This window comes from Ovis aries, chromosome 11, assembly GCF_016772045.2.
Source record: "Ovis aries strain OAR_USU_Benz2616 breed Rambouillet chromosome 11, ARS-UI_Ramb_v3.0, whole genome shotgun sequence".
Lineage (NCBI taxonomy): Eukaryota > Metazoa > Chordata > Mammalia > Artiodactyla > Bovidae > Ovis > Ovis aries.
In genome coordinates, this window is record NC_056064.1 from 35,427,369 (window position 1) to 35,448,694 (window position 21,326).

Consider the following 21,326-nt stretch of genomic DNA (forward strand, 5'->3'; position numbering starts at 1 on the left):
TCTGTTTATCATGCTAAACAGGCAGTTGGTTCTCAGTCTCAGAACTAGAAGCAATCAAAAGTCTTCCTTGGCTGTCTGAAGTTCTACCTAGCTTTGTAGAGTTGAAAGAAGATATTCCTTGAGATTCTCATTGGCATTCTGAGTTGTTTAGTTACTAGTTCATAAATGGCGAAGTAGATATCTTAATATTTGCACTGTCTTTGAATCATATTCTTTTGAATATGGTTGTCCAAGGTAGCAGGTAATAAATTAGTGTTCTTGTTTTGATTTGTATAATACATCTGGTTGTAACTATACAAAAGAAAAAACATATTTAATTTTAATGGGCTAGAGAAACAATTTAAGTGCCTCAAATAAGTAGAATCTTAAGTAGTTGTACTGGAGTGGAGAGGAGGATGATACTTAATGCTAGAGAAACTGATTACCATTTCATTAATTTTATTTATTTTGAAGTATAATTGACTTAAAATATTATATTAGTTACAACATAATGAATGATTTGATAATTTTTATATATCACAAAAATCTCTTCCCTCTGGCAAGCAGTAGTTTGTTCTCTGAGTCTATATATTTTGTTATATTTCTTTTTTTAATCTCACAAATAAGTGAGATCATCAGATACTTGTCTTTGTCTATTTCACTTAGGGTAATATTCTCTCAGGTTCATGCATGTTGTCTGAAAGGGCAAGATTTCATTTTTTTCTATGTCTGGACAATATTCCACTGTGTGTGTGTGTGTGTGTGTGTGTGTGTGTGTGTGTGTGTGTAAATTCACATCTTTTTTTTAAAAGATTTTATTTGTTTATGGCTGCGCTGTGTCTTTATTGCCGTGTGGGCTTTTTTCTACTTGTGGAGAGTAGAGGCTGTTCTCTAGTTATGGTGCACAGGCTCCTTTTTGTGCACCATAACATGCTCCTTGTTGTGGAGCATGGGCCCGAGGGTGTGCGGGCTTCAGTAGTCGCAGCACATCCTGTGCTCTGGAGCACAGGCTCAGGAGTTGTGGTGTGTGGGCTTAGTAGTTCTTCGGTGTGTGATATCTTTCTGGACCAAGAATCGAATCTGTGTCTCTTGCATTGGCAGGCAGATTCTTTACGATTGAGCCCCCAGGGAAGCCTCCATATCTTCTTTATCTATTCATCTGTCGATGGGCACTTAGGTTGCTTTTGTATCTTAGCTATTGTATATAATGTTGCTATGGTACGTATATATTTTTGAATTAGTGTTTTTATTTTCTTTGGATACATACCCAGAAGTGAATTCCTGGATCGTATGGTGGTTCTGTTTTTTATTTTTTAAGGAATCTCTATACTGTTTTCTATAGCGGCTGTAGCAATTTAACATTCCCACCAATAGTGTACATGTGTTCTCTTTTCTCCACATTCTTTCTAATACTTGTTATTTCTTGTCTTTTGGATAATAGTCATTCTCACAGGTATGAGATGATGTCTCATTGTGGTTTTGACTTGCATTTCTGTGATAATTAGTGATGATGAGCATCTTTTCATATGCTTGCTGGCCATCAGTATGTCTTCTTGGGAAAAATGTTCAGGTCTTCTGCTCATTTTTTAATCAGATTGTTTTTTAAAATAATTGTGTTATATGAGTTCTTTATGTGTTTTGGATATTAACCCCTATCCAACATATCATTTGCAAATATCTTCTTCCGTCTAGTAGCTTACCTTTTTGTTTTGTTGATGGCTTCGTTTGCTCTACGTGAGTTTTTTAGTTGGATATATCCCTACTCATTTATTTGTGCTTTTATTGCCTTTGCCTGAAGAGATAAATTAAAAAAAAAATTACTAAGACCAATGTCAGAGTGCATTCTACCTATGTTTTCTTCTAGGACTTCTATGGTTTCAGGTTTTGCATTTTAGTCTTTAGTCCATTTTGAGTTTATTTTTGTATATGAGGTAAGAAAATGGTCCAGTTTCATTCTTTTACATGTAGCTGTCCAGTTTTCCCAGTGTTATTTATTGAAGAGACTGTCTTTCTCGCAGTGTATATTCTTGCCTCCTTTATCATAGATTAATTAACCATTTAAGTATTGATTCATTTCTGGGCTCTTATTCTGTTCCATTGATGTATGTGTTTGTTTTTGTGGCAGTACCATACTGTTTTGATTACTGTAGCTTTGTTATATAGTTTGAAATCAGGGACCATTTTACCTTAGTGTTGTTTTGTCAAGATTGCTTTGGTTCTTTGAGATTTTCTGTGGTTCCATAAAAACTTTAGGATTATTTGTCCTAGACTGCTCAACAGGTAAAGAATCTGCCTGCAGTGCAGGAGACACAGAAAACTTGGGTTCAATTCCTGGGTTGGGAAGATCTCCTGGAGAGTAGGAAATGGCAACTCACATAAGTATTCTTGCCTGGAAAATCCCATGGACAGAGGAACCTGGCAGGCTACAGTCCATGGGGTCACAAAGAGTTGGACATGACTGAGCATGCATGCGTGTGAAAAACCCTATGGGTATTTTGATAGAAATTGAATTGAATCTGTAGACTGCTTTGGATGGTGTGGAATTTTAACCATACTAATTCTTCTAGCCCATGATAGTGTTTAGAGTACCAGTCTTTCATTTCCTTGGTTATGTTTATCCCTGGATATTTTATTCTTTTTGGTAGGATTGTTTCCTGAATTTCTCCTTCTAATAGTTCATTGTTAGTGTATAGAAATGCAACAGATTCCTGTATATTAATTTTGTGTCATACAACTTTACTGAATTCATTCATTCTCATAGTTTTGTGGTAGAGTCTTTCTTCTATGTGTAGTATTGTGCCATCTGCAAATAGCTATAGTTTTACTTCTTTTCCAGTTTGAATGCCTTTTATTTCTTGTCTGATTTGTGGCCAGGACTTCCAGTACTATGTTAAATAAAAATGGTGAAAGTAGGGACTTCCTGGCAGTCCAGTGTTTAAGACTCTGTGCTTCCACTGCAGGGGGCACAGGTTTGATCCCTGTGCAGGAAACTAGGGTCCTGCACGTTGCACAGCACAGCCCCCCACCCCCCCCTCCCCCACACACAAGTGGTGAGAGTGGATGTTCTTGTAGGAAAAGCTTTTAGGTTTTTACTGTCGAGTATGATGTTAGCAAGGAGATCCAACCAGTCAATATTAAAGGAAATCAGTCCTGAATATTCATTGGAAGGACTGAAGCTGAAACTCCAATACTTTGGCCTCCTGATGTGAAGAACTGACTCATTGGAATAGACCCTGATGCTAGGAAAGATTGAAGGTGGGAGAAGAAGGGGACGAGAGAGGATGAGATGGTTGGATGGCATCACTGACTGAATGGACATGAGGTTGAGTAAGCTCTGGGAGTTGGTGATGGACAGGGAAGCCTGGTGTGCTGCAGTCCATGGGGTCAGAGAGTTGCACGCGACTGAGCGACTGAGCTGAACTGATGATGTTGGCTGTGACTTTGTCGTATGTATCATTTGTTTTGTTGAGGTACATTTCTTCTGTTCCCATTTTGTTGAGAGGTTTTCTTTTTATCAAAACTGGATAAATTTTGTCATGCTTTTCCTGCATCTTTTGAGTTGTGTGATCATGTGTTTTTATTCTTGATTTTTGTTAACATGGTCTGTTGAATGATATACCGCACTCGCTTATATTGAACCATCCTTGTATCCCTGGGAAAAATCCCACTGGAGCATTGTGCGTCATTCTTTGGTTGTCTTGTAGAATTTTGTTCACTAATATTTTGTTGGGGATTTTTGCGTCTATTGTTCATCAGGGATATTGGCCTGTAATTTTAATATTTTGTGTGTGGTGTCTTTTGTTTTGGTATCAGAGTAACCCTGGCCTCATGGGTTTAGACACATTCCTTTCTCTTTAAATTTTTACAGTAGTTTGAGAAGGATAGGTATTAACTCTTCTTTAAATGTTGGGTGAAATTCCCCCTGGTAGTCTTCTGCTTCTGACATTTTGTTTGTTGGAAATTTTATTTATTTATTTATTTATTACTGATTCAATTTCTCTACTAGTAATCTGTTCAGATTTCCTAACTTTTCCTGATTTAGTCTTGGAAGATTGTATGTTTCTAGGAGTTTATCTGTTTCTTATAAATTGCCTAATTTGTTGGTGTATAATTGTTTGTAGTAGTCAGTTTGGACTGTTTGCCTTTCTGTGGAAACTGTTGAAACTTCTCTTTCATTTCTTATTTATTTGGACCCTCTTTTTTTTCTTGAGGAGTTTGACTAAAGATTTATTAAGTTTATCTTTTTTTGCTATTTTGTTAAGAATCTGTTTCACTTATTGCCACTCTAATCTTGATTATTTCCTTCTTTCTGTTAACATTGGGTTTTGTTTTTCTTTCTTTATGTGTAAGGTTAGAGGTTTATTTGAGATTTTTCTTGTTTCTTGAATTTCCCTCTTAGAACTGCTTTTGATGTGATCCATAGATTTTGGAGCATTATGTTTCCATTTTCATTTGTTGCAAGGTATTTTTTGACTTCCTCTTTGATTTCTTCATTTGACCCATTGGTTGCTTAGTAGCATGTTTACTTTCTATATGTCTGTTTTTTGTAGCTTTTTCATGTGGTTGATTTCAGGTCTCATAGTGTTCTTAAATTTATTGAGACTTGTTTTGTGGCCTAGCATGTGGTCTGTTTTGGAGGATGTTTCACATGCATTTGAAATGGATCATAACCCCTCCCCCAAAGAGGACTGCACAGTGTTTGCAGCTTTTGGATGGAATGTTCTTAAAAAGCATAGTTACAGATGAGAGATAAAATCCGGATACAATAGTGAATGTATCAGACTAATTGGCTGATATAAAATACAGTCAATTTACATTTTTAGGTGAATGTGTTCTACTTTTCCCCTGGATCTTTTTTCTGTCTTAAGAAATAAAATTAGTTGTATTAAATAGCGTAACAGGTAAAATAGATCTGTACAAAAAGCTGAGTGAGAGGTTTGTTTAAGTGTACTTGTGATTTATTTTGTATTAAAAACAGTGAAAATATGAAAATCATCTGTCAGCATAAAAGTCTGTAATATGCAGCAATACTAACTGAAAATATCTTTGTATTTTAAGAAAATTAACTTTTGTACTTAGGTGAGATGATGAGTATTTAAGGCTTATAGTTTTAAGATTGTAGACTTATGAAAATAATAGGAATATACTGTGGTGCGTCCATACAGTGGAATATTATTCAGTAAGCCATGAAAACACACGGAGGAACGACGAATAGACACTGCAGAGTAAACAGCCAGTCTGAGAGGCTACATACATTAAAAGGCTTGATGGATGAGGTGGATGGTGGGAGGGAGGAAGGCAGAGATGAATCGAGGATTCTTAAGGCAGTGAAACTACTCTGTGTGAAACTTTAACAATGGTGGATGTGCTTGTGTGCACTCTCAGTTGCTCAGTCATGTCTGACTCTTTGTGACCCCATGGGCTGCAGCCCGCCAGGTTCCTTTGTCCATGGGATTTTAGAGAGAAGAGTACTGGAGTGGGTTGCCATTTCTTCCTCCAGGGGATCTTCCCAAGCCAGGGATCAAACCTGCATCTCTTATGTCTCCTGCATTGGCAGGTGGATTCTTTACCACTGAGCCACCTGGGGAGCCCCATAATGGTGGGTACATGTCGTTATATATTTGTCCAAATTTGTAGAATGTTCAGTACCAAGACTTAATGCTAAGGTAAACTTTGGGGTTCTGGTGAGCTTTGGTTTGGGTAATTACGATGTGTCAGGTAGGTTCACTGACTGTCATATATGTACCACACTTGTGTGGGATGTAGCTAGTGGAGGAAGCTCTGGGTGTATGGCGGTAGGGATATGTGGAAAACTGTGCTTTTCTCTTGGTTTACTATGAGCCTAAAACTGCTCTAAAAAATAGAATCTGTTAAAAAAATAACAGAGTAAGAGGCAAATCCCTGATAGCTCAGTTGGTAAAGAATCTGCCTGCAATGCAGGAGACCCCGGATCAGTTCCTGGATTGGGAAGATCTGCTGAAGAAGGGATAGGCTACCCACTCCAATATTCTTGGGCTTCCCTTGTGGCTCAGCTGGGAAAGAATCTGCCTGCAATGCAGGAGACTTGGGTTCGATCCCTTGGTTGGGAAGATCCCCTGGAGAAGGGAAAGGCTACCCATGCCAGTATTTTGGCCTGGAGAATTCCATGGACTGTACAGTCCATGGGGTCTCAAAGAGTTGGACATGAATGAATGACTTTCACTTCACTTCACTTCAAGAAGCAAGTCACATATAAACTGTGTGTAGTTTGTATGTACTAAATGCCTTATTTTATGTCATATAGGGTTGCTAAAAAATAATATATATATATAGATAATTTCTATGAGATTAGTAAATATTATGTGAAAGGGTTGATAAGAGAATGGGTTGATAGTTTATGAAATTTATTTTTGAGTCAAAAGTAAGAATATGATGCTAAATGAAAATAAGTGAAATGTAAGTTTAATGACTTAAGAAGCAATGAGTGGAAGGTTAAGTAATTATCAATAGAAACAATCCAAAATGCTTTAATGGGACAGAGTGATTAATAGGAATTTAAGAAATTTTTGTAAATAAGCCTCAGCCATTTTGAATAATGATCACTCTCATTTAGGTAAGTATAGGAAATTTCTGGCGATTAGTGGTATTTTGGGGTTTTATGTTCCATTTCCACATTCTTGCTATTAAGTAGTACAAAGCAACCCAAACCAGTATCAGTTAGCAAGCTGCTATAAACAGGACTTGTTTCTATAAGCTGCAAGCCCAGCTCTCTGTCCCAGGTCACTTGATAAACATCTTGTATGAAAGTTCCTCTCCATGGTTATCTTAATGATATTTAGTTCTTGTATTATAATCAGCTAGGGCTGCCATAATAAAATACCACAGACTAGGTGGCTTAAATTGCAGAGTTTTTGTACACTTCTTAATAGAAGTTTTACTCTCTTCCTTTCTTTGTCTTGACTGTGTCAGGTCTCACTTGTGGCACACAAGATCTTCAGTCTTCACTGTGGCATGTGAGATAGTTGAGGCATGCAGGATGTTTAGTTGAGGCACAAGAACTCTTGGTTGCGGCATGTGGGATCCAGTTCTCTGACCAGGGATCGAACCTGGGCCCCCTGTGTTGGAAGCACAAAGTCTTAGCCACTGGACCGCTGAGGAAGTCCCCTCTGACAGTTCATTTGTTTGTCCACACTGTGTGGCTTGCAGGATCTTAGTTCTACCAGGAATTGAACCCAGGCCCCAGCAGTGAAAGTGCTGAGTCCTAGCCACTGAATCACCAGCGAATTCTCCTTAATTGCCTTTTTAAGTCCTGTGTACAGGCATAATTACATTGATTACGGGTTCAGCATATGAATTTGGGCAGGACACAATCAGTCTCTAACAGTTGGGTCAGGAGACAGTAATTCTCCATGGGAGCAAAAGTGGTATGGCTTGATATATCTGATGCTGAAGGGTCTTGCGGGCCATAATACAGGTTCCCTCCCTCTTCTTTACTTTCTTTTGTTCTGTCACAGGAAGTTGTTGAAGGGTTTTGAGCAGTCACTATCTGACTCCAGGCTACAAATTTAAGAATACAGAGGAGAAAAGACTAGAGCAGAGACACTAGTCAGAAGATAGTAGTAATAATCCAGGCGTGAGATGATGTCTTAGATCAAGGTGGAGGTAAACGAAATGGTAAAAAGTTGTCAGATTCACGATTTGTTTAAAGGCAAAATGGACAGAATTTGCTGATGGAATGTAATGTGGGAAAAGAAAAGAGCAAAAGTACAGCTGCAAGATTTTTGCCTAAGAAAATTATGGGAAAGAGCAGATTTGGGAGAGAAAAATCAGTACATTTTGACTTTGTAGACATCATACTATACATAATTTTTTGTTTCAGAATTTCAGATATAGCAATAGTATTCAACATCCGTCTTTTAAGTTCTAGGCACTATTCCATGTCAGTGCTTATGGATAATGGTGCATTCATTTTAACAGTGGTTTCCTAGGTATCGCTGCTGCTGCTGCTGCTAAGTTGCTTCAGTCGTGTCCGACTCTGTGTGACCCCATAGACGGCAGCCCAGCAGGCTCCCCCATCCCTGGGATTCTCCAGGCAAGAACACTGGAGTGGGGTGCCATTTCCTTCTCCAATGCATGAAAGAGAAAAGCAAAAGTGAAGTCGTGTCTGACTCTTCGCGACCCCATGGACTGCAGCCCACAGGCTCCTCCGTCCATGGGATTCTCCAGACAAGAGCACTGGAGCGGGGTGCCAGTGCCTTCTCCAGGTGCCGCTAGTGGTAAAAAATCTGCTTGCCAATGCACGAGACACAAGAGGAGAGGGTTTGATCCGTGGGTGGAGGGAAGATTCACTGGAGTAGAAAGTGGCAACCTGCTCCAATATTCCTTCCTGGAAAATTCCATGAACAGAAGAGCCAGTGCTTATGAATAATACTACATTCATTTTAACAGTACCTTTAATTGTTGTATTAAAAACACATATGCCAGAATACTGCAGTGATAAGGGAACACTCTGTCTGACTTCAGTACCTTTGGACTGTGAAACTGTTGCACCTTGTTTTATGTCCCTGCATATATTCCAGTGTCGGTTGCTTTATAGTCTTTGGGAACTTGAATAGAACTTGTGTCCTGCTTTTGTGTGAAAATTGTATAAGTTTTAATTATGTTGAATTGGTCCATAGTGCTTTTCAGGTCTACTGTATCCTTTTACTTTTCTATCTATTCATTCTATTAATTTTTGAAGGTTTGATATTGAAGATCCAATTTAAAATCTTAATTTATTTACTTAAGAATAATTCTAATATATAATGTAACTATGTGTAACTTTGTTCTGTAATTTTTTTTCTTGTTCTGTAATTTTTAAGTCTCCTGTAAATGTGTTATACTTTCATAATTTAAAAAATAGAAAAGAAAGAGAAAAAGCACATGTGCCAGGTTCTGTTCTATGCCCTTTTCAAATATTAGATCTTCCTTAATCCTGATAACCAACTCTGATATATTATTGTTATTCCTCAACTATAAATAAGGAATAGAGGTCCAGGGAGGTTAATATACCTGATATAACATAACTTGGAAGTAGCTTAGTTACTACATTGTAGTCTATCATATGACTGTCATAATTTACTTTTCCAACCAATTGATGACATTTGGGAAGGGAATTCCAAATTAATTAGGTAAACTAAGATTTTTACTTGGAGCTTCAATGTCAAACTCTCAAAAATTAATAGAATGAATAGACAGAAAAGTAGAAGGATATAGTGGACCTGAAAAGCACTGTGGAGAAAAGCACATAGAACATTCATTTTCATACCCTTGGGCATCAAGTGTATTTCCATAGCAGAAATAAGAGTAGTAACAGGGGGTCAGATTATACACGTTGCTTATTTTAATACCTGTCACCAACATGATGTTCAAAAGTGTAATTCCAATTTATTTTCCAATGATGGCAATCATTTTTTATTTCTTTTTATATTTTCCCAATCTGGTAATATTTCTGCTTATCTCCCTGTACATTTTAATGATGACTCAGCACAGTTTATTTGTTATGGTTCTGAGTAGTCTGTTTAAATCCTGTGCTATATATAGAATTTATAGGAGTTGTTGGAGAACATAAAGCATGAGTATTTAGCCAAGGAAAGTGCTTGTGTGAAGGAGGTACATGTTATGTTTGGAATCAGATGGGATGGAGCTGTTTACACAGTAAATTCATTAGATAATAACTCCTCCCCAAAGGGGACTGCACAGTGTTTGCAGATTTTGGATGGAATCTTCTTAAAAAGCATAGTTATAGATGAAGGACACAATCAGGACAAAAGAGGGACTGCATCAGACTAATAGACTTATGTAAAACAGTCAATTTACATTTATCCTAACTTCAAGCACATTGCTTTGCTAGAATGTGAGATAAGTGCAATTGTGAGGTAGTTTGAGCATTCTTTCGCATTGCCTTTCTTTGGGATTGGAATGTAAACTGACCTTTTCCAGTCTTTTGGCCACAGCTGAGTTTTCCAAATTTGCTTGCATATTGAGTGCAGCACTTTCACAGCATCATCTTTTAGGATTTGAAATAGCTCAACTGGAATTCCATCACTGCTAATAGCTTTGTTCATAGTGATGCTTCCTGAGGCCCACTTGACTTCGCATTCCAGGATGTCTGGTTCTAGGTGAGTGACCACACCATTGTGGTTATCTGAGTCATGAAGATCTTTTTGTATAGTTCTTCTGTGTATTCTTGCCACATCTTCTTAATATCTTCTGCTTCTGTTAGGTTCATACCATTTCTGTCCTTTCTTTGCATGAAAAGTTCCCTTGGTATCTCTAATTTTCTTGAAGAGATCTCTAGTTTTTCCCATTCTATTGTTTTCCTCTATTTCTTTGCATTGATCACTAGGAAGGCATTTTAAAAATCTCTCCTTGCTATTCTTTTGAACTGTGCATTCAAATGGGTATATCTTTCCTTTTCTCCTTTGCCTTGAGTTTCTCTTCTTTTCTCAGCTATTTATAAGGCCTCCTCAGACAACCATTTTGCTTTTTTGCATTTCTTTTTCTTTGGATAGTCTTGATCCCTGCCCCCCTGTACAATGTCATGAACCTCCGTCCATAGTTCTTCAGGCACTCTGTCTATCAGATCTAATACCGTGAATCTATTTGTCACTTCCTCAGTATAATCATAAGGGATTTGATTTCAGTCATACCTGAATGATCTAGTGGTTTTCCCTACTTTCTTCAGTTTAAGTCTGAATTTGGCAATAAGGAGTTCATAATCTGAGCCACAGTCAGTTCCCAGTCTTGTTTTTGCTGACTGTATAGAGCTTCTCCATCTTTGGCTGCAAAGAATATAATCAGTCTGATTTCAGTATTGACCATCTGGTGATGTCCATGTATAGAGTCCTCTCTTGTGTTGTTGGAAGAGGGTGTTTGCTCTGACCAGTGCATTCTCTTGGCAAAACTCTGTTAGCTTTTGTCCTGCTTCATTCCGTACTCCAAGGCCAAATTTGCCTGTTACTCCAGATATCTCTTGACTTCCTGCTTTTCCATTCCAGTCCCCTATGATGAAAAGGACATCTTTTTTTTGGTGTTAGTTCTAGAAGGTCATGTAGGTCTTCTTAGAACCATTCAACTTCAGCTTCTTCAGCATTAGTTGCTGGGGCATAGACTTGGATTGCTGTGATATTGAATGATTTGCCTTGGAAACGAACCGAGATTATTCTGTCGTTTTTGAGGTTGCATCCAAGTAATACATTCAGACTCTTCAGTTGACTGTGATAGCTACTCCATCAAAATCCTCCAAACCAGGCTTTAGGAGTATGTGAACCGTGAATTTCCAGATGTTCAAGCTGGATTTAGAAAAGGCAGAGGAACCAGAGAGCAAATTGCCAGCATCCGTTGGATCATTGAAAAATCAAGAGAGTTCCAGAAAAACATCTACTTCTGCTTTATTGAGTATACCAAAACCTCTGACTGTGTGGATCACAACAAACTGGAAAATTCTGAGAGAGATGGGAATACCAGACCACCTGACCTGCCTCCTGAGAAATCTGTTTGCAGGTCAGGAAGCAACAGTTAGAACTGGACACGGAACAAAAAACTGGTTCCAGATTGGGAAAGTAGCACGGCAAGGCTGTATATTGTCACCCTGCTTATTTAATTTATATGCAGAGTACATTATTTGAAATGCCAGGCTGGATGAAGCACAAGCTGGAATCAAGATTGCTGGAGAAATATCAATAACCTCAGATACGCAGATGACACCACCCTTATGGCAGAAAGCAAAGAAGAACTAAAGAGCCTCTTGATGAAAGTGAAACAGGAGAGTGAAAAATTTGGCTTAAAATTCAACGTTCAGAAAACTAAGATCATGGCATCTGGTCCCATCACTTCATGGCAAATAGATGGGGAAACAGCGGAAATAGTGACAGACTTTACTTTTTGGGGGGCTCCAAAATCACTGCAGATGGTGACTGCAGCCATGAAATTAAAAGACGCTTGCTCCTTGGAAGAAAAACTATGACAAACCTAGACAGCATATTAAAAAGCAGAGACCTTACTTTGCCAACAAAGTTCTGTCTAGACAAAGCTATGGTTTTTCCAGTAGTTATGTATGGATGTGAGAGTTGGACTATAAAGAAAGCTGAGTGCCAAAGAATTGATGCTTTTGAACTGTGGTGTTGGAAAAGATTCTTGAGAGTCCCTTGGACATCAAGGAGATCCAACCAGTCCATCCTAAAGGAGATCAGTCCTGAATATTCATTGGAAGGACTGATGCTGAAACTGAGACTCCAATACTTCGGCCACCTGACGCGAACTGACTCACTGGAAACGACCCTCATGCTGGGAAAAATTGAAGGTGGGAGGAGAAGGGGACAACAGAGGATGAGATGGTTGGATGGCATCACGAACTCAATTGGCACGAGTTTGAATAAACTCCGGGAGTTGGTGATGGACAGGGAGGCCTGGTGTGCTGTAGTCCATGGGGTCGCAAAGAGTCGGACATGGCTGAATGACTGAACTGAACTGAATTAACACACTAGATTAGTTTTGGATTAGTTTATGTGTTCATTTGAAGTTTGTATTCTTTTGCTTCTCTTTGTTTTCCTCAGTATCCTGTTTGTGAGATTCCTTCATGATGTGCACAGCAATAATTTCTTCATTCTCATTATTGTATAGTATTCTAGAACATGAATATTTATACATTTTGCAGTTGATGGATATTTGGGTTGATTCCATGTTGGAACACAAATAGTGCTGCTCTGGGCATTGTTTTAAAATGCCTTTTGGTGGACACATAGACATATATCATAGTAATGAGCTTGTTTTGTCATAGGAATGGCATATAATTCAACTTTATTAAATCTTGCCAAACAGTTTTCAAATTGGTATACCAGTTTATTCTCCCACAACCAGTGTATGAAAGTTGTACTTTTTAAAAAAGTCTTTATTCAATTCATTACAATATTGCTCCTGCTTTCTGATTTTGGTTTTTGGCCAGGAGGCATGTGGGACCTAAGCTCCCTGACTGGGGTTAGAAACCCTCCCACGCGCAGCCCCCCACAACCCACCCCTCCGGAGGGCGAAATCCCAACCACCGGACCACCAGGGAAGTCCGAGTGTGAAAGTTCCTTACCAGAACTTGTTCCTTACCAACACTTTTTATTTCAGCTCTTCTGACAGGTATATAGTGGATTTTTGCATGGCTTGTGGGATCTTTGTTCCCTGACCAGGGTTCAAACTCAGGCGCTTGACAGTGAGAGTGCACAGTCCTAACCACTGGATTACCAGGACTACCGCATTTTAGGTTTGATATGTATTTCATCATGATTAATTAAGTTGGTTACATATTTTACGTGGCAGTTTGATACTTTTGAATTGTAGTACCTGTGATTAGGGTCTGTCCAGAAGAGAGGGTTTTTTGTTTCAAGTAATAAAGGAGCACTCTCTATACTTTTTCCCCCCAAAATGAAAATTTAAAGTAGATTCCAATACATAAAACAAATTAAAAGAAGTACTTCTTGAGAGGCAGAATGCCGTGATAAATAAAAGCAGATTCTGGGCCTAGTCTCATCCATTAGGAGTTGTAATTCTGCCATTTACTAGTTTTGTGAATTTGGGCAAGTTACTTAACCCCTATTTACTTCAGTTTTCTTTTCCTTAAAATGAAATGTAATGAACATCATAAAGTTAATGTCAGGGTCAAGTTAGGTTTTTAATATAAAATACCTAGGACAGTGCATGGTACTTGACAAGTACTGTGTAATTCTGGCTGTTAGTGGTGGAGATGAATATAAATTTATTTATGAACTTATGCAAAGTTAGTTGACAGTGAGGCTCTACTGTTGTGCACAAATTTGAAATGAGGGTTATGGATGATCAGTTCAGTCGCTCAGTCGTCCAATTCTTTGTGACCCCATGGACTGAAACACACCAGGCTTCCCTGTCTATCACCAATTCCCAGAGCCTACTCAAACTCATGTCCATCGCATCTGTGATGCCATTCAACCATCTCATCCTCTGTTGTTCCCTTCTCCTCCTGTCTTCAATCTTTCCCAGTGTCAGGGTCTTTTCCAATGAATCAGTTCTTTGCATCAGGTGGCCAAAGTATTGGAGTTTCAGTTTCAGCATCAGTCCTTCCAATGAATATTCAGGACTGATCTCCTTTAGGATGGACTGGTTGGATCTCCTTGATGTCCAAGGGACTCTCAAGAGTCTTCTCCAACACCACAGTTCAAAAGCATCAATTCTTTGGCACTCAGCTTTCTTTATACTCCAACTCTCACATCCATACATGACTCCTGGAAAAACTATAGCTTTGACTAGATGGACCTTTGTTGGTAAAGTAATGTCTCTGCTTTTTAATATGCTGTCTAAGTTTGTCATAGTTTTTTTTTTTTCCAAGGAGCATGCGTCTTTTAATTTCATGGCTGCAGTCACCATCTGCAGTGATTTTGGAGCCCCCCCAAAAGTAAAGTCTGTCACTCTTTCTGCTGTTTCCCCATCTATTTGCCATGAAGTGATGGGACCAGATGCCATGATCTTAGTTTTCTGAACGTTGAATTTTAAGCCAAATTTTTCACTCTCCTGTTTCACTTTCATCAAGAGGCTCTTCAGTTCTTCTTTGCTTTCTGCCATAAGGGTGGTGTCATCTGCGTATCTGAGGTTATTGGTATTTTTCCTGGCAATCTTGGACTTCCCTGGTGGCTCAGATGGTAAAGTGTCTGCCTACAATGTGGGAGACCCAGGTTTAATCCCTAGGTCGGGAAGATCCCCTGGAGAAGGAAATGACAACCCACTCTATGCCTGGAAAATCCCATGGACAAAGAAGCCCGGTAGGTTACAGTCCATAGAGTTGCAAAGATTTGGACATGACTGAGCGACTTCACTTTCTTTCTTTTCTTTTCCCTGCAATCTTGATTCCAGCTTGTGCTTCATCTGGCCTGGCATTTCTCATTATGTACTCTGCATATAAGTTAAATAAGCAGGGTGACAATATATAGCCTTGACATACTCTTCTCCCGATTTGGAACCAGTCTGTTGTTCCATGTCCAGTTCTAACTGTTGCTTCTTGACCTGCATACAGATACCTCAGGAGGCAGGTCAGGTGGTCTGGTATTCCCATCTCTTCAAGAATTTTCCACGGTTTGTTGTGATCCACACAGTCAAAGGCTTTGGTGTAGTCAATAAAGCAAAAGTAAATGTTTTTCTGGAACTCTCTTGCTTTTTCAATGATCCAGCAGATGCTGGCAATTTGATCTCTGGTTCATCTGCCTTTTCTAAACCCTGCTTGAACATCTGAAAGTTCACAGTTCACATACAGTTGAAGCCTAGCATGGAGTATTTTGAGCATTACTTTGCTAGCGTGTGAGAAGAGTGCAATTGTGCGATAGTTTGAACCTTCTTTGACATTGTCTTTCTTTGAGATTGGAATGAAAACTGACCTTTTCCAGTCCTGTGACTACTGCTGAGTTTTTCAAATTTGCTTGCATATTGAGTGCAGCAGTTTCACAGCATCATCTTTTAGGATTTGAGATAGCTCACCTGGAGTTCCATCACCTCCACTAGCTTTGTTGTGGTGCTGCTTCCTAAGGCCCACTTGGCTTCGCCTTCTAGGATTTCTGGCTCTAGGTGAGTGATCACATGATTGTGGTTATCTGAGTCATGAAGATCTTTTTTGTTTCTGTCAGGTCCATACCATTTCTGTCCTTTATTGTGCTCATCTTTGCCTGAAATGTTCCCTTGGTATCTCTGATTTTCTTGAAGAGATCTCTAGTCTTTCCCCTTCTACTGTTTTCCTCTCTCTCTTTGCACTGATCGCTGAGGAAGTCTTACTTATCTATCCTTGCTGTTCTTTTCAATTTTATTTTAGCCTCAGTCTCCAGTTTTTTGTTTTGGTTGCACAATTTGAGAAAAATTTTGATGCATATAGATGAGCAATTAAAAACACTTAAGGTTCACCCAGTAATTTTAGGATTGTGCTTTTAGAACAATTTAATTGACAAAAAATAGTAGAAAATGTATTGAAATTGTTACTAAATATAATATCTACATTTGGTTGGATTTCTTATTTTTAAATAAAAATCACAGAGGCTTCAGTATCTTGTGTTATCACAGAACAGCTGCCTTACAGATTTGCTTTTTATTGCTTTCAGCCACAAGATAAGATGAGCAGCCCATGTCCTCAGGCCTTCCATGGCCCGATAAAGTGTGACTCCATAGCTACTATAGTGTATGTACTTACTGTTGCAAATTTAATGAGCCAACACATAGGCTTGATTAAAAACAAACTGAAAGAGCTACACTTTTCCTAATTCATGGCATATTTTCAAGGTACTCAAATAAAGGTGTAGAGCTACACAAATAAAAAACATGAGTTTACCAGTCAGCACAAGTTATGTGTTACGTGGTGTCTGGCATGTTAATGTTAGGCATATAAAAACATTCATGTATGTGCTGTTATAGTTCATGGTAATTAACTCTTAGAGCCAGCTGACACAGTCACCAGCTGGCTCTTATAAACAATCTTGCATGTTTGTAGCTGTCTGACCGTTAACACCAAGAGAATGTTTCCAACTATGCTCATGCTTTCAAACAGACTAACGTGAGTATCTTGACAGACTCTAAACTTTAGCACCAGCTTTACCTGGCACCAGCCGACTGTCGCCCACTGCTCCTTAGTCAGCATGAGCTCCTGCAGCCTGGCCGTCTCTCCTCTGCCTCGCCGGCTCCATGGTTCTGTGTTCCCATCTCTGTAGCAGCAGTACCTGCCTGCTATAGCCCCGTGCTGTCTAACTTGAGCACTGTAATTTCTTCCTGGTCCTGCTTGGATTCCATTTTCTCTCAGAATCATTCCTCTCTGATACCATCTTTTTCTCTGAAATCCTGTCCTGACACTGTGTATGTCGGGGTCTAAAATTTATTTTTAAAATACTGAAGTTGTGCTCTATCCCAACTCAGTGCTACTCACAAACTCCATCAGCAGAGGGAGCTAAATACAAGAAGATGAGTCCCTGAAATTAAGACCTGAAGTTAAAGAAAGTGCTTATAAAAACAGTAACATGTTCACATACTGCTCAATAATGAAAAAGAGGTGGAATACTATTAGAAATCAGTGGTTTGGGGTTCAGTTCAGTTCAGTCGCTCAGTCGTGTCTGACTCTTTGTGACCCCATGAATTGCAGCATGCCAGGCCTCCCTGTCTATCACCAACTTCCGGGGTTTACCCAGACTCATGTCCATCGAGTTGGTGATGCCATCCAGCCATTTCATCCTCTGTCATCCCCTTCTCCTCCTGCCCCCAATCCCTCCCAGCATCAGGGTCTTTTCCAATGAGTCAGCTCTTGGGGTTAGGCTCAGGTTAGGCTCAACTCTTGGGGTTAGGCTCTGTGAGGAGATTTGTATAATCTTTTTCAAAGAGGTAATTCTCTATCATGTTAAAAACCTACTTAGATAAGGATGTTTATTATATAAGCATATTGGGAGAAGCAGTAAGATGTTTAGTTTTTTAAAAAATACTGTTTATTCCCTCTCCATAGATTTTATTAAGGACATGAAGCAAGGTCACTAGCCTTGTGAAGAATTTCATATGGAGTAACGAGGCTTGAAGTTACCAAGGATTATGGATAAACCAGTCCAAGTTTAAAAGATAGAATTTTCAAGTAAATTTTTTATTTGGTTTTGATTAAGTGTATGTATCTTAATTTCAGTTAGCAGACTTGAAGAAAGAGAAGCAGAACTGAAGAAAGAATATAATGCCTTGCATCAGAGACACACTGAGGTGGGTTTCTAGGTTGGTTCTTACCATACTAACATTAAGATAAAGAAATTAACCCTAGAAAATATGTTTTAATTTTTCTTTGAAAATCAGCCAGTGTTATCCTTGGGGGTTATTATTCACGCAGACTTTAAATTTCATGTAGCATTTACTTAGTTACCAAATGCTGACTTTAATGTCTTTTATCTGGAGTTAACTTTTCATGTTATGAAAAATGTAATTATTAAGGCATTTCCAATAGTTACGTTTTTCACTGGTTGAGTAAAAACCTAACTTGTACATATTAAAAAGTATACGTGATACTAATAGAGAGAATTAATATAACTTATTGTGATACCTGTTGGGAAATGATGGATTGCTAAATTGTTGGTCAGAGTCTCTACATTTTTAATTTGTATTAAGTTCATAACAAATGGCAAACACATTATAATGTCTTAAAATGGCTCTAAATCAGGCTTTCTGCATGAGGTTTCAGTGTTTTAGTTAATAACTCTAGCACATAATCTCTTTAAAGCAACTTAGAAAATGTACTTGAGGGTCTTTTTAAACTCCTTTTAATGATTCTCTGTCAGCCTTTTCTGTGTTGCGTTTGTTTCTCTCTGTCTCCTCCATGTGAAAATTGTGAACTAGGGTTTACATACTTAAATAGAATTTTCATAGACACATGCACTGTTACATGAAGAAAATGATTGCTCTTTCTCTTTCTAGTCCAGTCTTTCCCATGATACAGATGGTTACAGTCTTTAGCTTCCATTTTCCTTTCAGTATTGGGGGTGATCTCTTATCCTGCCTCTGGTAGGGACCTATATTGTTGCTTTTAAGTAGTATAAAACCCCATTGCAGTCAGTTTCATTTGTTTTTGAGAGTATTGTGCTTTTAACACCTTCCACACCTTGTTGGAATTTCTTCCTGGCATGTGAGGTTTGTTACTGTTTTAGCTAACATAGCCATGTACCAAGCATGAAGTGTCACGGAATTGATATTGAGTGGTAAAGGAAAAAGACTGGCCACAGAGGGCTGGAACCGTAGAGCTCTGGGAAAACAGAAACAGCTTACACAGCAGCCTTTCAGTATGAGAAGATAACCACATTTTAGTAAGATGGTATTTAGTACATATTAAGACTGTTAAAAACCAATTGGTTGTTAAAGGTTTATTGTTTGTTCTTTCCACACCATTCATTTCATGCCCCAACAGTGCCCTGTACTGGTAGTTATCATCGATGCTGATAATTACAAGCAGGTTTGGGGGAATAGGTTTATGTGCCATAAATAATTGGTAGTAATGAATTATGTTTTTCTTAATTGAAGGTTTTAATTAGTCATTGTAATAATTGAGGATTGTTAAATTGAAATATGTCTAAAACATATGCTGTCTTGAAAAAGTCATTGTAAAGTGAAATAACATATTTTCTCTCATATATGTACATAGTTTTTATATTTCTATTCCTTCAGAGAAGAACGGTCTAAAAGAAAAAAAGAAGGATCTCAGGAAAATCTTAAAACCAAGGCAGAGAGTGGGGCCTGTCTAATAACTGACAGATCCTACATGTAGCATTTTCACAAGATCCCCTCCTTTAGACATAAGCAGCTTCTGTCCTCTGATAGGCTGTCTATATTTTGCTCTGCCTCAAGGAATGTTTATAAGACACAGATATGACTTCTTTAAAATGTGTTTGTGTGTTTATACATCTGTACTAGAAATACCATTCAATTAGCAATTATAAATTGCTGCTGCTGCTGCTGCTGCTAAGTTGCTTCAGTCGTGTCCGACTCTATGCGACCCCATAGATGGCAGCCCACCAGGCTCCTCTGTCCCTGGGATTCTCCAGGCAAGAGTACTGGAGTGGGTTGCCGTTGTCTTCTCCGTATAAATTGCTATCCAATGCTAAAGAACTAGGTCGTTTAAAGGTAAATTTTTAAAACCTTTAGAGAAAGGAAGTCTGAAGGGTTTAATTTTTCCACTGTTACTTCTAACTCAGTAACCTTTTTAAAGGTACACAGAAAAGTTGTTTAGACAGCACTTCTATCAAACACGTTGTTTGCTGCATAAGGAAAATCTCGGGCTCATTTCGTAATATGAATAACTGTTCTCTAATCAAATTTTGACAGAATGTGGTCCACTGGAGAAGGGAATGGCAAACCACTTCAGTATTCTTGCCTTGAGAACCCCATGAACAGTACGAAAAGGCAAAATGATAGGATACTAAAAGAGGAAGGTTGGTAGGTGCCCAATATGCTACTGGAAATCAGTGGAGAAATAACTCTAGAAAGAATGAAGGGATGGAGCCAAAGCAAAAACAATACCCAGTTGTGGATGTGACTGGTGATAGAAGCAAGGTCCAATGCTATAAAGAGCAATATTGCATAGGAACCTGGAAGGTTAGGTCCATGAATCAAGGCAAATTGGAAGTGGTCAAACAGGAGATGGTAAGAGTGAACGTCGACATTGTAGGAATCAGCGAACTAAAATGGACTGGAATGTGTGGCTTTAACTCAGATGACCATTATATCTACTACTGTGGGCAAGAATCCCTTAGAAGAAATGGAGTAGCCATCATAGTAAACAAGAGTCCGAAATGCAGTACTTGGATGAAATCTCAAAAACGACAGAATGATCTCTGTTCGTTTCCAAGGCAAACCATTCAATATCACAGTAATCCAAGCCTATGCCCCAACCAATAATGCTGAAGAAGCTGAAGTTGAACGGTTCTATGAAGACCTACAAGACCTTTTAGAACTAACACCCCAAAAAGATGTCCTTTTCTTTATAGGAGACTGAAACGCAAAAGTAGGAAGCCAAGAAACACCTGGGGTAACAGGCAAATTTGGGCTTGGAATACGGAAAGAAACAGGGCAAACGCTAATAGAGTTTTGCTAAGAGAACGCACTGGGCATAACAAACACCCTCTTCCAACAACACAAGAGAGGACTCTACACATGAACGTCACCAGATGGTCAACACTGAAATCAGATTGATTATATTCTTTGCAGCCAAAGATGGAGAAGCTCTATACAGTCAGCAAAAACAAGACTGGGAGCTGACTGTGGCTCAGATCATGAACTCCTTATTGCCAAATTCAGACTTAAAGAAAGTAGGGAAAACCACTAGACCATTCAGGTATGACCTAAATCAAATCCCTTACGATTATACAGTGGAAGTGAGAAATAGATTTAAGGGCCTAGATCTGATAGATAGAGTGCCTGATGAATTATGGACGGAGGTTTGTGACATTGTACAGGAGACAGGGATCAAGACCATCCCCAAGAAAAAGAAATGCAAAAAAGCAAAATGGCTATCTGGGGAGACCTTACAAATAGCTGTGAAAAGAAGAGAAAGGAAAAGCAAAGGAGAAAAGGAAAGATATAAGCATCTGAATGCAGAGTTCCAAAGAATAGCAAGGAGAGATAAGAAAGCCTTCCTCAGTGATCAGTCCAAAGAAATAGAGGAAAACAACAGAATGGGAAAGACTAGAGAGCTTTTCAAGAAAATTAGAGATACCAAGGGAACATTTCATGCAAAGATGGGCTTGATAAAGGACAGAAATGGTATGGACCTAACAGAAGCAGAAGATATTAAGAAGAGGTGGCAAGAATACACAGAAGAACTG

The 21,326-nt window shown here is 38.7% G+C and overlaps 1 protein-coding gene across 7 annotated transcripts in view; it reads left to right on the top strand.

Annotated features, from left to right (window-relative positions):
* The window catches only part of SPAG9 (sperm associated antigen 9), a 156,344-nt gene that overhangs the window by 45,432 nt on the left and 89,586 nt on the right, over positions 1 to 21,326 (top strand). For all 7 annotated transcript variants that reach the window (XM_004012755.5, XM_004012753.5, XM_042255786.1 and 4 more), the window contains one exon: positions 17,651 to 17,721. In XM_004012755.5, coding sequence (XP_004012804.3) covers positions 17,651 to 17,721 — 71 coding nt within the window. The remainder of the gene's footprint in view (positions 1 to 17,650; positions 17,722 to 21,326) is intronic.